At 45.2% G+C, this 16,708-nt stretch overlaps 1 protein-coding gene across 1 annotated transcript in view; it reads right to left on the bottom strand.

Moving 5' to 3' along the window:
• Positions 1-16,708, bottom strand: part of LOC115418319 (uncharacterized) — a 45,713-nt gene that overhangs the window by 13,206 nt on the left and 15,799 nt on the right. The window contains exons 2-4 of the mRNA XM_030132740.1: positions 5,347-5,466; positions 4,244-4,323; positions 3,767-4,133 (exon numbers count right to left, since the gene is read on the bottom strand). Coding sequence (XP_029988600.1) covers positions 3,767-4,133; positions 4,244-4,323; positions 5,347-5,466 — 567 coding nt within the window. The remainder of the gene's footprint in view (positions 1-3,766; positions 4,134-4,243; positions 4,324-5,346; positions 5,467-16,708) is intronic.

Here is a 16,708-nt window from a genome sequence, read left to right as displayed (position 1 = left end):
CTAGGGTTTGTTACTATTGATTTACTGCTGATTGCGCTATTATTTAAGACAAAAGAAGAGCATGTCTTAACATTTGTGCCTGGTATGACTGTGACCGTTGCACATGGAGGAGGTGCTGCTGAGAACAGAGAGCTGTCTAAATTTATTTAGAATTACACACAGGGTTCCAACGAGTTTCTACAAGTTGAAGTTAAGACTTTTTAAGACCTTTTTAAGACTACACAGAACAGAATCTAATGCCAATTTCACGGCCATACTGGCAAAAATTTGTGACTCCTAGAATTTAGGAAAATGTATTTATTTACCGCAACGCCTTGATTCCCATTGTTAAGAGACATTTCTCACCGGGGGCGACAAAGTTAGTGAGAATTAGTTCCTAATTTCAATATAAATTGTCGGGTTGGAACTGAGTAGACTAATGTTACTTTCTTTGCCGCTTGGAGATTTCCCAGACACATCTAAACTTGGGCTGTCAAAATTGACACGTTAACGTGGATTAATCCATCATAATGATTAATCTAATTAAAAATTTTAATGCAATGAACTCATCTGCAGCACAGAATGACTCTGAACGTCTCTGGCAATGCATTTGGAGCAGTTTCTCCAACTAGAGTTAGCGTCGCACATGAACAAATGGGCAGTTGACCCGGTAGTGACAGGCAACAGAACTGACCAATAAAGATGGAAGACACTAAACAGTACCTTGGCCCTCTGGATGGAAATATGAGGACAAAAACAACCCAAGACAGAACAGTTGTTGCAAGTTGTTTTGTTGAAACTGTTGAAGGTGTTTAATAAACATGTTAAGTGCATATATATTCCCTTCTTTCTTGAGTCTGTTTGCTCATGCAAAATGAAAAGCGAATAATATAGATTAAAAATTAATGCTATTTAATCGTGATTAATTGAAATTAATCCACATCAAACCCTGTGATTAACTTGATTAAAAATTTTAATCATTTGACAACACTAACTTAAACACAACACAGTGAACAAGTTTATGGCAACATTACTTAAGTCCTATCAAATTAAATTTAATACCTTTTAAAGACTTTAAGGTATTAAATGCAGATTTGTAAATTCAAGACTTTTAAAACTTTTTTAGACCCCGTGGGAACCCTGTACACAGAAAGGTCTTATCAGAGCAAATCGATCACACAATACTCCATACTTTAATGGTGTTCATCCCTGTTCCTGAGATTATTAAGAAAATGTCACAGACATAACTTTAACAACTCACACGGAGGATTTACTTTCACATAAAGTCATGAATCTTCATGCTGAAAAACATGAAATGCAATAACTCTTTCACTCAGAGTCTTCTTTTCTGTTTCTGTGGCAGATACAGGCAGCATGCTGTTTCCTCTGTATAATAATTATCTGTATATCTGATATTAAACACAATAGCCCACCCATATCAAATAAATGTATCTACTGCTCAGGTTTGACCACAGTGTTGTGAATCATCACTCAGACTTCAGTGCTATGCCTGCTACAAATGCCTCTTCTCCAGGTGTCTCCTTTGCATCATTCATTGTTCCACCTTCATTTACATCCTCTGTGGAATGCACATTAATCCTCCTGTCGCCTATTTATCTCCCCAAGGTGATCTAGATCTGCCTTTTGGACCAGGTTGACAGTATTTTAGATCACTTTTCCACTAGGTAACATTCATCCACCATCTCCTCCCTCTGCTGTCTCTCCTTGGTCTGTGCTGCCGTTTCAGGACAGAAACACAAGCATGAAATCTATCCTTGTATTTGTCACATTACAGCAACAAGGTGTGCCTGTATTGTTGTAGATTCCCTGCACCTTCATAAAGTGTGTCATTATTGAAACAAACAGCCACTCCCTTAAAGGTGGGGTAGGAGATGTTTTCCTGGAGCATTTTTTTACTATATTGCTTAACATCCCCTTCACACCCAATTAATTAAATGTTCTAACAAAGAAATAAAAATTTTTAGTCACCTGTGGAATGGACAGGACTGAAAAAGCACCATCCAATCATTTTAACCGGCCCATCGAAATGATTGAATGGTAATATGTCTATCAAATTTAACTGCCATTTGTCCCTCCCCCTTCTCCCCTCTGTACATACCTCTCTTTGTGCACAAATCGCACATTCTCAGAGGCTTGGAGCAATTATACAGGAAACAAAGCCAGAGCCAGAGCTTGGCTATATTAGCTATATTAGGATGGAAAGTTCACTGGCAAACTGTTTTGTCGCTAACATAAATCACTAGGAAATGTAATGTTAGCCAGATAGTATGAACTGAAGCTGTTCTGTCGACAAACATAAGAGTCAAATGCACAGATTGCAGCATTCAAAGCAAACTTTAGTGGGCTGCTAGTCTGACATCAATCTTACTGAAATCAGCTGTTCTTCTTACCAGCCTGAGACTACTTAGAACATGTATCAAAATAACAAGTGAAAAGTCCAACTTCTAATCTAATATACTGATGAACAGACGCACCTGCAGGCCTGAATTCAGAGACACGCTGATGCTGTGATACAGCACTCGTGAACCCTCGGGAACAAGCATTGTGCGTTCCAGTACTCTGGAGGCGTGGCTTCGGGGGGAAGTCTGAAGAAAGGTGTTTGGACTTTTGAATTGTGTATTTTCAAAATGTAGCTTGCTTGAACTGTTTTTCCAGGATCTCCTACCCTACTGTTAAGCTCTTCTTCTGGATTGCACCATACATAATTTATACTACCTTAGTAAACTTAGCCCTTAATATAAAGTTAGAGGCTTTGACATTGTTTTTTATCACCATGGAAAAGTCAAAATATCAGTTATGGGAGCTCCCATGTTGCTCCTTCAACAAGCAAAAGAGTAGAGCAGCAAGTCTGACAGAATCTTAAACCTTTCATGCATGAATTATGAGAACCTTACTCAAGAGTTTGTTCCTGACTGTTTTTGTTCCTCTTAAGCATGAAAAAAAACAATGCAATTGAAATTTTTTTATGATCCTATTTTTCATGGAGTCACAAGAATGTCCACTCAGCTGGACACCATGTTTAGTTCTTGAAGCAAAGTAAGATGTATTTAAAAACCATCATCAGAAAGTGATATAATGTGTGAAAACTATGAAATAAAAACATTTTTCATGCAGCTAATGTGATGTTTTCTCACATTTTAACATACTGTAATACTAGTTATTACTCACTTCATGGAGATAATATGCAAAAAAAGAAACCATTTTGAGTAAGAAAGATGTTAATTAAAGTCTAATAACAATTAGCAATTGATTTACACTAAAACATGTCACTGCAGATCAGGTTTATCAAGAACAGCAAAGTTACAGGAATGATATGAATTGCAATGAATGGGATGGTGCATAAGTGTCCACTGTGTTGGCTGATATGCAACTAAAACAGCAAAACCCATGAATATATAAGAGAATAGCTGGAGAATAGCTGTCCACTGTAGTGACCAGTATGCATGAAAGTGATGATTACAGCTGTAAATCACACATTTAACCCCCTCCTTCTATGAAAGCACCTATTATTGGCCAAAATGTTCCACCATGGAGCACATTACAGCCAAAAAAAAAAAAAAGAAAAGAATCCAAAACATTTGTTTTCCTCTCAGAACACTTTAGAGATGCAATTGGTTCTGCATTGTTTCTGGTTCTATGTGGTGTGCACTGTGCATAAAAGAAACAAATCTACCAAAATGTCTGCATCCCACTTATACAGCCCTAAACATTTATGAAACACAGCATTCACCACATCAATCTGCACAGGCACTTATTCTCCACCCACCTCGCGATATGCTGAAATTCCTGAATGGGCTGGAGGACTCATGGGACTCTGAGATGCTATTCAAACTGTGATTAGAAGCAGCAGAGATGTGATTCAGGCTGGGGTTGGAAGCAGCAGCAGAGATGTGGTTCCTCTGTGGGTCAGATGTCACAACTGACCCATAGGATCCCATCAGTTCCTGGGATCCCATTAGCGGTTTCCCCTCATCACCTTCCTCCTCTGCATTTTCCATGAGCCCTTGCTCATTGTCACTACTGGCACTGCTTTTTGGTTTGTGTTTGGCATTCCCCTTTTCTAAAGGTGGTAGATCCCAGTACATGAAGAAAACAGCCAGCTGAAGGAGAATCCACAGTAGGCACATAAACAACTGTGGGGGACAGAGGAATAGTGTTACCATTTTTGCTTCTTTTTATGTGGTGGGAAACAGTAATACAAGACTTATTTACTGTGTGCACATTACCATAGTTTCATTCTTACCCCTGGTGCAGTGTATTTGTTAACCACAAAAGGACCGATATGGAAATCACACAACCTCAGGAAAATGTTAAAAGCAGGACCTGCATCAGAGGAGAAACATATTTTTATGGGTGTGTGTTGTCTTTAAACATCAATCATTCTGCATGATTTCTGAGTAAAAAAAAAAAAAACATCTAAAAAGCAAATAAAATCAGTTTATTGGTTTGATTACAGGATGGGGAAGCAAAATTTACAGTATTTTGAGGAGGGGATTGAAAGACAGTGTATGACCGATTAGTTTATTGAAAGTCATGAGAATTTATTTGCCACAAGAAAATTGACAAAATAGAAAATGTTTTTATTCTATGTGTCCTCCTTCTTTCTCAATAACTGCCTTCACACGCTTCCTGAAACTTGCGCAAGTGTTCCTCAAATATTCGGGTGACAACTTCTCTCATTCTTCTTTAATAGTATCTTCCAGACTTTCTCGTAATAGTTTTGCTCATAGTCATTCTCTTCTTTCCATTATAAACAGTCTTTATGGACACTCCAACTATTTTTGAAATCTCCTTTGGTGTGACGAGTGCATTCAGCAAATCACACACTCTTTGACGTTTGCTTTCCTGATTACTCATATGGGCAAAAGTTTCTGAAAAGGTATGGATAATAGTGTTAGGTATGATTATGACATCAATATATGTTTGGTTTCAAAACAATTGACGTAGTGCCTGCTGAGAAAAAAACAACTAAATGTTCATTGTAAATTTCGCTTCCCCACCCTGTAAGTGTAATTGCTCATTCCCTATTACAATATTTAACATCAGAGCTTGAGACATATGCATCTAATATGTGAAATCTATCTGAAACTAAGACGGCTGGTTGACATTTTTCTAAACATTATCATTAAAATGTGATGGTTAATTTTATAATCAATCATGTTGCAAAGCATCTTCAACTCCATTTCCTAGCTCATCCACCCACAAAGTAGAACAAGCCATCATAAACTCTCTCTTTCTTCTGTTGAGGAATAAAAAAATTAAAAAAAAAACTACTCTGATGTAATTATAGTTGAACTTAAATGATCAGCACCCAGATTGGTCTTCAGAAGGCAGAGAAGCACTGACCAATCAGAAGGCCAGCTTGTCGACAGGCCATGACAGCAGCAAATACAGTGGCACGGTCCTCTGGAACGGTGCTCCTGGTCAGGAAACCAAAGATAGATGAGCCAGCGCCTGTTCCGATGCCTATGATGCAGGAAATATAAGAAAATATGAGAATATGAAAAAAACAATATACCCAGTGAGCTTCTATGACCCAGTATACCCAGTGTATTCTACGAGCACGAGTAAAGGTGTTGTCGTGCGACGCGTCATAACCGTGTAATAAAGGTGTTGTCGTGCGACGCGTCATAACCGTGTAATAAAGGTGTTGTCGTGCGACGCGTCATAACCGTGTAATAAAGGTGTTGTCGTGCGACGCGTCATAACCGTGTAATAAAGGTGTTGTCGTGCGACGCGTCGTAACCATGTAATAAAGGTGTTGTCGTGCGACGCGTCGTAACCGTGTAATAAAGGTGTTGTCGTGCGACGCGTCGTAACCATGTAATAAAGGTGTTGTCGTGCGACGCGTCGTAACCATGTAATAAAGGTGTTGTCGTGCGACGCGTCGTAACCATGTAATAAAGGTGTTGTCGTGCGACGCGTCGTAACCATGTAATAAAGGTGTTGTCGTGCGACGCGTCGTAACCATGTAATAAAGGTGTTGTCGTGCGACGCGTCGTAACCGTGTAATAAAGGTGTTGTCGTGCGACGCGTCATAACCGTGTAATAAAGGTGTTGTCGTGCGACGCGTCATAACCGTGTAATAAAGGTGTTGTCGTGCGACGCGTCGTAACCATGTAATAAAGGTGTTGTCGTGCGACGCGTCGTAACCATGTAATAAAGGTGTTGTCGTGCGACGCGTCGTAACCGTGTAATAAAGGTGTTGTCGTGCGACGCGTCGTAACCATGTAATAAAGGTGTTGTCGTGCGACGCGTCGTAACCATGTAATAAAGGCGTTGTCGTGCGACGCGTCGTAACCATGTAATAAAGGTGTTGTCGTGCGACGCGTCGTAACCATGTAATAAAGGTGTTGTCGTGCGACGCGTCGTAACCGTGTAATAAAGGTGTTGTCGTGCGACGCGTCATAACCGTGTAATAAAGGTGTTGTCGTGCGACGCGTCGTAACCATGTAATAAAGGTGTTGTCGTGCGACGCGTCATAACCGTGTAATAAAGGTGTTGTCGTGCGACGCGTCATAACCGTGTAATAAAGGTGTTGTCGTGCGACGCGTCATAACCGTGTAATAAAGGTGTTGTCGTGCGACGCGTCATAACCGTGTAATAAAGGTGTTGTCGTGCGACGCGTCATAACCGTGTAATAAAGGTGTTGTCGTGCGACGCGTCGTAACCATGTAATAAAGGTGTTGTCGTGCGACGCGTCGTAACCATGTAATAAAGGTGTTGTCGTGCGACGCGTCGTAACCATGTAATAAAGGTGTTGTCGTGCGACGCGTCGTAACCGTGTAATAAAGGTGTTGTCGTGCGACGCGTCGTAACCATGTAATAAAGGTGTTGTCGTGCGACGCGTCATAACCGTGTAATAAAGGTGTTGTCGTGCGACGCGTCATAACCGTGTAATAAAGGTGTTGTCGTGCGACGCGTCATAACCGTGTAATAAAGGTGTTGTCGTGCGACGCGTCGTAACCATGTAATAAAGGTGTTGTCGTGCGACGCGTCGTAACCGTGTAATAAAGGTGTTGTCGTGCGACGCGTCGTAACCGTGTAATAAAGGTGTTGTCGTGCGACGCGTCGTAACCATGTAATAAAGGTGTTGTCGTGCGACGCGTCGTAACCATGTAATAAAGGTGTTGTCGTGCGACGCGTCGTAACCATGTAATAAAGGCGTTGTCGTGCGACGCGTCATAACCGTGTAATAAAGGTGTTGTCGTGCGACGCGTCATAACCGTGTAATAAAGGTGTTGTCGTGCGACGCGTCATAACCGTGTAATAAAGGTGTTGTCGTGCGACGCGTCATAACCGTGTAATAAAGGTGTTGTCGTGCGACGCGTCATAACCGTGTAATAAAGGTGTTGTCGTGCGACGCGTCATAACCGTGTAATAAAGGTGTTGTCGTGCGACGCGTCGTAACCATGTAATAAAGGTGTTGTCGTGCGACGCGTCGTAACCGTGTAATAAAGGTGTTGTCGTGCGACGCGTCGTAACCGTGTAATAAAGGTGTTGTCGTGCGACGCGTCATAACCGTGTAATAAAGGTGTTGTCGTGCGACGCGTCATAACCGTGTAATAAAGGTGTTGTCGTGCGACGCGTCATAACCGTGTAATAAAGGTGTTGTCGTGCGACGCGTCGTAACCATGTAATAAAGGTGTTGTCGTGCGACGCGTCGTAACCATGTAATAAAGGTGTTGTCGTGCGACGCGTCGTAACCATGTAATAAAGGTGTTGTCGTGCGACGCGTCGTAACCATGTAATAAAGGTGTTGTCGTGCGACGCGTCGTAACCGTGTAATAAAGGTGTTGTCGTGCGACGCGTCGTAACCATGTAATAAAGGTGTTGTCGTGCGACGCGTCGTAACCATGTAATAAAGGTGTTGTCGTGCGACGCGTCGTAACCATGTAATAAAGGTGTTGTCGTGCGACGCGTCGTAACCATGTAATAAAGGTGTTGTCGTGCGACGCGTCGTAACCATGTAATAAAGGTGTTGTCGTGCGACGCGTCGTAACCATGTAATAAAGGTGTTGTCGTGCGACGCGTCGTAACCATGTAATAAAGGTGTTGTCGTGCGACGCGTCATAACCGTGTAATAAAGGTGTTGTCGTGCGACGCGTCATAACCGTGTAATAAAGGTGTTGTCGTGCGACGCGTCATAACCGTGTAATAAAGGTGTTGTCGTGCGACGCGTCATAACCGTGTAATAGAGGTGTTGTCGTGCGACGCGTCGTAACCATGTAATAAAGGTGTTGTCGTGCGACGCGTCGTAACCATGTAATAAAGGTGTTGTCGTGCGACGCGTCATAACCGTGTAATAAAGGTGTTGTCGTGCGACGCGTCATAACCATGTAATAAAGGTGTTGTCGTGCGACGCGTCATAACCGTGTAATAAAGGTGTTGTCGTGCGACGCGTCATAACCGTGTAATAAAGGTGTTGTCGTGCGACGCGTCATAACCGTGTAATAAAGGTGTTGTCGTGCGACGCGTCATAACCGTGTAATAAAGGTGTTGTCGTGCGACGCGTCGTAACCATGTAATAAAGGTGTTGTCGTGCGACGCGTCGTAACCGTGTAATAAAGGTGTTGTCGTGCGACGCGTCGTAACCGTGTAATAAAGGTGTTGTCGTGCGACGCGTCGTAACCATGTAATAAAGGTGTTGTCGTGCGACGCGTCATAACCGTGTAATAAAGGTGTTGTCGTGCGACGCGTCATAACCGTGTAATAAAGGTGTTGTCGTGCGACGCGTCATAACCGTGTAATAAAGGTGTTGTCGTGCGACGCGTCATAACCGTGTAATAAAGGTGTTGTCGTGCGACGCGTCATAACCGTGTAATAAAGGTGTTGTCGTGCGACGCGTCATAACCGTGTAATAAAGGTGTTGTCGTGCGACGCGTCATAACCGTGTAATAAAGGTGTTGTCGTGCGACGCGTCGTAACCGTGTAATAAAGGTGTTGTCGTGCGACGCGTCATAACCATGTAATAAAGGTGTTGTCGTGCGACGCGTCATAACCGTGTAATAAAGGTGTTGTCGTGCGACGCGTCGTAACCATGTAATAAAGGTGTTGTCGTGCGACGCGTCATAACCGTGTAATAAAGGTGTTGTCGTGCGACGCGTCATAACCGTGTAATAAAGGTGTTGTCGTGCGACGCGTCATAACCGTGTAATAAAGGTGTTGTCGTGCGACGCGTCATAACCGTGTAATAAAGGTGTTGTCGTGCGACGCGTCATAACCGTGTAATAAAGGTGTTGTCGTGCGACGCGTCATAACCGTGTAATAAAGGTGTTGTCGTGCGACGCGTCATAACCGTGTAATAAAGGTGTTGTCGTGCGACGCGTCATAACCGTGTAATAAAGGTGTTGTCGTGCGACGCGTCATAACCGTGTAATAAAGGTGTTGTCGTGCGACGCGTCATAACCGTGTAATAAAGGTGTGGTCGTGCGACGCGTCATAACCGTGTAATAAAGGTGTTGTCGTGCGACGCGTCATAACCGTGTAATAAAGGTGTTGTCGTGCGACGCGTCATAACCGTGTAATAAAGGTGTTGTCGTGCGACGCGTCATAACCGTGTAATAAAGGTGTTGTCGTGCGACGCGTCATAACCGTGTAATAAAGGTGTTGTCGTGCGACGCGTCGTAACCGTGTAATAAAGGTGTTGTCGTGCGACGCGTCGTAACCGTGTAATAAAGGTGTTGTCGTGCGACGCGTCATAACCGTGTAATAAAGGTGTTGTCGTGCGACGCGTCATAACCGTGTAATAAAGGTGTTGTCGTGCGACGCGTCATAACCGTGTAATAAAGGTGTTGTCGTGCGACGCGTCATAACCGTGTAATAAAGGTGTTGTCGTGCGACGCGTCATAACCGTGTAATAAAGGTGTTGTCGTGCGACGCGTCATAACCGTGTAATAAAGGTGTTGTCGTGCGACGCGTCATAACCGTGTAATAAAGGTGTTGTCGTGCGACGCGTCATAACCGTGTAATAAAGGTGTTGTCGTGCGACGCGTCATAACCGTGTAATAAAGGTGTTGTCGTGCGACGCGTCATAACCGTGTAATAAAGGTGTTGTCGTGCGACGCGTCATAACCGTGTAATAAAGGTGTTGTCGTGCGACGCGTCATAACCGTGTAATAAAGGTGTTGTCGTGCGACGCGTCATAACCGTGTAATAAAGGTGTTGTCGTGCGACGCGTCATAACCGTGTAATAAAGGTGTTGTCGTGCGACGCGTCATAACCGTGTAATAAAGGTGTTGTCGTGCGACGCGTCATAACCGTGTAATAAAGGTGTTGTCGTGCGACGCGTCATAACCGTGTAATAAAGGTGTTGTCGTGCGACGCGTCAGAACCGTGTAATAAAGGTGTTGTCGTGCGACGCGTCATAACCGTGTAATAAAGGTGTTGTCGTGCGACGCGTCGTAACCATGTAATAAAGGTGTTGTCGTGCGACGCGTCGTAACCATGTAATAAAGGCGTTGTCGTGCGACGCGTCGTAACCATGTAATAAAGGTGTTGTCGTGCGACGCGTCGTAACCATGTAATAAAGGTGTTGTCGTGCGACGCGTCGTAACCATGTAATAAAGGTGTTGTCGTGCGACGCGTCGTAACCATGTAATAAAGGTGTTGTCGTGCGACGCGTCATAACCGTGTAATAAAGGTGTTGTCGTGCGACGCGTCGTAACCGTGTAATAAAGGTGTTGTCGTGCGACGCGTCATAACCGTGTAATAAAGGTGTTGTCGTGCGACGCGTCATAACCGTGTAATAAAGGTGTTGTCGTGCGACGCGTCATAACCGTGTAATAAAGGTGTTGTCGTGCGACGCGTCATAACCGTGTAATAAAGGTGTTGTCGTGCGACGCGTCATAACCGTGTAATAAAGGTGTTGTCGTGCGACGCGTCATAACCGTGTAATAAAGGTGTTGTCGTGCGACGCGTCATAACCGTGTAATAAAGGTGTTGTCGTGCGACGCGTCATAACCGTGTAATAAAGGTGTTGTCGTGCGACGCGTCATAACCGTGTAATAAAGGTGTTGTCGTGCGACGCGTCATAACCGTGTAATAAAGGTGTTGTCGTGCGACGCGTCATAACCGTGTAATAAAGGTGTTGTCGTGCGACGCGTCATAACCGTGTAATAAAGGTGTTGTCGTGCGACGCGTCATAACCGTGTAATAAAGGTGTTGTCGTGCGACGCGTCATAACCGTGTAATAAAGGTGTTGTCGTGCGACGCGTCGTAACCATGTAATAAAGGTGTTGTCGTGCGACGCGTCATAACCGTGTAATAAAGGTGTTGTCGTGCGACGCGTCATAACCGTGTAATAAAGGTGTTGTCGTGCGACGCGTCATAACCGTGTAATAAAGGTGTTGTCGTGCGACGCGTCATAACCATGTAATAAAGGTGTTGTCGTGCGACGCGTCGTAACCATGTAATAAAGGTGTTGTCGTGCGACGCGTCGTAACCATGTAATAAAGGTGTTGTCGTGCGACGCGTCGTAACCATGTAATAAAGGTGTTGTCGTGCGACGCGTCGTAACCATGTAATAAAGGTGTTGTCGTGCGACGCGTCATAACCGTGTAATAAAGGTGTTGTCGTGCGACGCGTCATAACCGTGTAATAAAGGTGTTGTCGTGCGACGCGTCATAACCGTGTAATAAAGGTGTTGTCGTGCGACGCGTCATAACCGTGTAATAAAGGTGTTGTCGTGCGACGCGTCATAACCGTGTAATAAAGGTGTTGTCGTGCGACGCGTCATAACCGTGTAATAAAGGTGTTGTCGTGCGACGCGTCATAACCGTGTAATAAAGGTGTTGTCGTGCGACGCGTCATAACCGTGTAATAAAGGTGTTGTCGTGCGACGCGTCATAACCGTGTAATAAAGGTGTTGTCGTGCGACGCGTCATAACCGTGTAATAAAGGTGTTGTCGTGCGACGCGTCGTAACCATGTAATAAAGGTGTTGTCGTGCGACGCGTCGTAACCATGTAATAAAGGTGTTGTCGTGCGACGCGTCATAACCGTGTAATAAAGGTGTTGTCGTGCGACGCGTCATAACCGTGTAATAAAGGTGTTGTCGTGCGACGCGTCATAACCATGTAATAAAGGTGTTGTCGTGCGACGCGTCGTAACCATGTAATAAAGGTGTTGTCGTGCGACGCGTCGTAACCATGTAATAAAGGTGTTGTCGTGCGACGCGTCGTAACCATGTAATAAAGGCGTTGTCGTGCGACGCGTCGTAACCATGTAATAAAGGTGTTGTCGTGCGACGCGTCATAACCGTGTAATAAAGGTGTTGTCGTGCGACGCGTCATAACCGTGTAATAAAGGTGTTGTCGTGCGACGCGTCATAACCGTGTAATAAAGGTGTTGTCGTGCGACGCGTCATAACCGTGTAATAAAGGTGTTGTCGTGCGACGCGTCATAACCGTGTAATAAAGGTGTTGTCGTGCGACGCGTCGTAACCATGTAATAAAGGTGTTGTCGTGCGACGCGTCATAACCGTGTAATAAAGGTGTTGTCGTGCGACGCGTCATAACCGTGTAATAAAGGTGTTGTCGTGCGACGCGTCATAACCGTGTAATAAAGGTGTTGTCGTGCGACGCGTCATAACCGTGTAATAAAGGTGTTGTCGTGCGACGCGTCATAACCGTGTAATAAAGGTGTTGTCGTGCGACGCGTCATAACCGTGTAATAAAGGTGTTGTCGTGCGACGCGTCATAACCGTGTAATAAAGGTGTTGTCGTGCGACGCGTCATAACCGTGTAATAAAGGTGTTGTCGTGCGACGCGTCATAACCGTGTAATAAAGGTGTTGTCGTGCGACGCGTCATAACCGTGTAATAAAGGTGTTGTCGTGCGACGCGTCATAACCGTGTAATAAAGGTGTTGTCGTGCGACGCGTCATAACCGTGTAATAAAGGTGTTGTCGTGCGACGCGTCGTAACCATGTAATAAAGGTGTTGTCGTGCGACGCGTCATAACCATGTAATAAAGGTGTTGTCGTGCGACGCGTCGTAACCATGTAATAAAGGTGTTGTCGTGCGACGCGTCATAACCGTGTAATAAAGGTGTTGTCGTGCGACGCGTCATAACCGTGTAATAAAGGTGTTGTCGTGCGACGCGTCATAACCGTGTAATAAAGGTGTTGTCGTGCGACGCGTCATAACCGTGTAATAAAGGTGTTGTCGTGCGACGCGTCATAACCGTGTAATAAAGGTGTTGTCGTGCGACGCGTCATAACCGTGTAATAAAGGTGTTGTCGTGCGACGCGTCATAACCGTGTAATAAAGGTGTTGTCGTGCGACGCGTCATAACCGTGTAATAAAGGTGTTGTCGTGCGACGCGTCATAACCGTGTAATAAAGGTGTTGTCGTGCGACGCGTCGTAACCGTGTAATAAAGGTGTTGTCGTGCGACGCGTCGTAACCATGTAATAAAGGTGTTGTCGTGCGACGCGTCGTAACCATGTAATAAAGGTGTTGTCGTGCCACGCGTCATAACCGTGTAATAAAGGTGTTGTCGTGCCACGCGTCATAACCGTGTAATAAAGGTGTTGTCGTGCGACGCGTCATAACCGTGTAATAAAGGTGTTGTCGTGCGACGCGTCATAACCGTGTAATAAAGGTGTTGTCGTGCGACGCGTCATAACCGTGTAATAAAGGTGTTGTCGTGCGACGCGTCGTAACCATGTAATAAAGGTGTTGTCGTGCGACGCGTCGTAACCATGTAATAAAGGTGTTGTCGTGCGACGCGTCGTAACCATGTAATAAAGGTGTTGTCGTGCGACGCGTCGTAACCATGTAATAAAGGTGTTGTCGTGCGACGCGTCGTAACCATGTAATAAAGGCGTTGTCGTGCGACGCGTCGTAACCATGTAATAAAGGTGTTGTCGTGCGACGCGTCGTAACCATGTAATAAAGGTGTTGTCGTGCGACGCGTCGTAACCATGTAATAAAGGTGTTGTCGTGCGACGCGTCGTAACCATGTAATAAAGGTGTTGTCGTGCCACGCGTCATAACCGTGTAATAAAGGTGTTGTCGTGCCACGCGTCATAACCGTGTAATAAAGGTGTTGTCGTGCGACGCGTCATAACCGTGTAATAAAGGTGTTGTCGTGCGACGCGTCATAACCGTGTAATAAAGGTGTTGTCGTGCGACGCGTCATAACCGTGTAATAAAGGTGTTGTCGTGCCACGCGTCATAACCGTGTAATAAAGGTGTTGTCGTGCGACGCGTCATAACCGTGTAATAAAGGGTTGTCGTGCGACGCGTCATAACCGTGTAAAAGGTGTTGTCGTGCGACGCGTCATAACCGTGTAATAAAGGTTGTTGTCGTGCGACGCGTCATAACCGTGTAATAAGGTGTTGTCGTGCGACGCGTCATAACCGTGTAATAAAGGTGTTGTCGTGCGACGCGTCATAACCGTGTAATAAAGTGTTGTCGTGCGACGCGTCATAACCGTGTAATAAAGGTGTTGTCGTGCGACGCGTCATAACCGTGTAATAAAGGTGTTGTCGTGCGACGCGTCATAACCGTGTAATAAAGGTGTTGTCGTGCGACGCGTCATAACCGTGTAATAAAGGTGTTGTCGTGCGACGCGTCATAACCGTGTAATAAAGGTGTTGTCGTGCGACGCGTCATAACCGTGTAATAAAGGTGTTGTCGTGCGCGCGTCTAACCGTGTAATAAAGGTGTTGTCGTGCGACGCGTCATAACCGTGTAATAAAGGTGTTGTCGTGCGACGCGTCATAACCGTGTAATAAAGGTGTTGTCGTGCGACGCGTCATAACCGTGTAATAAAGGTGTTGTCGTGCGACGCGTCATAACCGTGTATAAAGGTGTTGTCGTGCGACGCGTCATAACCGTGTAATAAAGGTGTTGTCGTGCGACGCGTCATAACCGTGTAATAAAGGTGTTGTCGTGCGACGCGTCATAACCGTGTAATAAAGGTGTTGTCGTGCGACGCGTCATAACCGTGTAATAAAGGTGTTGTCGTGCGACGCGTCGTAACCATGTAATAAAGGTGTTGTCGTGCGACGCGTCGTAACCATGTAATAAAGGTGTTGTCGTGCGACGCGTCGTAACCATGTAATAAAGGTGTTGTCGTGCGACGCGTCGTAACCGTGTAATAAAGGTGTTGTCGTGCGACGCGTCGTAACCATGTAATAAAGGTGTTGTCGTGCGACGCGTCGTAACCATGTAATAAAGGTGTTGTCGTGCGACGCGTCGTAACCATGTAATAAAGGTGTTGTCGTGCGACGCGTCGTAACCATGTAATAAAGGTGTTGTCGTGCGACGCGTCGTAACCATGTAATAAAGGTGTTGTCGTGCGACGCGTCGTAACCATGTAATAAAGGTGTTGTCGTGCGACGCGTCGTAACCATGTAATAAAGGTGTTGTCGTGCGACGCGTCGTAACCGTGTAATAAAGGTGTTGTCGTGCGACGCGTCATAACCATGTAATAAAGGTGTTGTCGTGCGACGCGTCATAACCGTGTAATAAAGGTGTTGTCGTGCGACGCGTCATAACCATGTAATAAAGGTGTTGTCGTGCGACGCGTCATAACCATGTAATAAAGGTGTTGTCGTGCGACGCGTCATAACCGTGTAATAAAGGTGTTGTCGTGCGACGCGTCATAACCGTGTAATAAAGGTGTTGTCGTGCGACGCGTCATAACCGTGTAATAAAGGTGTTGTCGTGCGACGCGTCATAACCGTGTAATAAAGGTGTTGTCGTGCGACGCGTCATACGTGTAATAAGGTGTTGTCGTGCGACGCGTCATAACCGTGTAATAAAGGTGTTGTCGTGCGACGCGTCATAACCGTGTAATAAAGGTGTTGTCGTGCGACGCGTCATAACCGTGTAATAAAGGTGTTGTCGTGCGACGCGTCATAACCGTGTAATAAAGGTGTTGTCGTGCGACGCGTCATAACCGTGTAATAAAGGTGTTGTCGTGCGACGCGTCATAACCGTGTAATAAGGTGTTGTCGTGCGACGCGTCATAACCGTGTAATAAAGGTGTTGGCGTGCGACGCGTCATAACCGTGTAATAAAGGTGTTGTCGTGCGACGCGTCATAACCGTGTAATAAAGGTGTTGTCGTGCGACGCGTCATAACCGTGTAATAAAGGTGTTGTCGTGCGACGCGTCATAACCGTGTAATAAAGGTGTTGTCGTGCGACGCGTCATAACCGTGTAATAAAGGTGTGTCGTGCGACGCGTCATAACCGTGTAATAAAGGTGTTGTCGTGCGACGCGTCATAACCGTGTAATAAAGGTGTTGTCGTGCGACGCGTCATAACCGTGTAATAAAGGTGTTGTCGTGCGACGCGTCATAACCGTGTAATAAGGTGTGTCGTGCGACGCGTCATAACCGTGTAATAAAGGTGTTGTCGTGCGACGCGTCATAACCGTGTAATAAAGGTGTTGTCGTGCGACGCGTCATAACCGTGTAATAAAGGTGTTGTCGTGCGACGCGTCATAACCGTGTAATAAAGGTGTTGTCGTGCGACGCGTCGTAACCATGTAATAAAGGTGTTGTCGTGCGACGCGTCATAACCGTGTAATAAAGGTGTTGTCGTGCGACGCGTCATAACCGTGTAATAAAGGTGTTGTCGTGCGACGCGTCATAACCGTGTAATAAAGGTGTTGTCGTGCGACGCGTCATAACCGTGTAATAAAGGTGTTGTCGTGCGACGCGTCATAACCGTGTAATAAAGGTGTTGTCGTGC

Source organism: Sphaeramia orbicularis, chromosome 4 (genome assembly GCF_902148855.1).
Source record: "Sphaeramia orbicularis chromosome 4, fSphaOr1.1, whole genome shotgun sequence".
Classification (NCBI taxonomy): domain Eukaryota; kingdom Metazoa; phylum Chordata; class Actinopteri; order Kurtiformes; family Apogonidae; genus Sphaeramia; species Sphaeramia orbicularis.
This window is presented reverse-complemented; position numbering and strand designations above follow the sequence as displayed.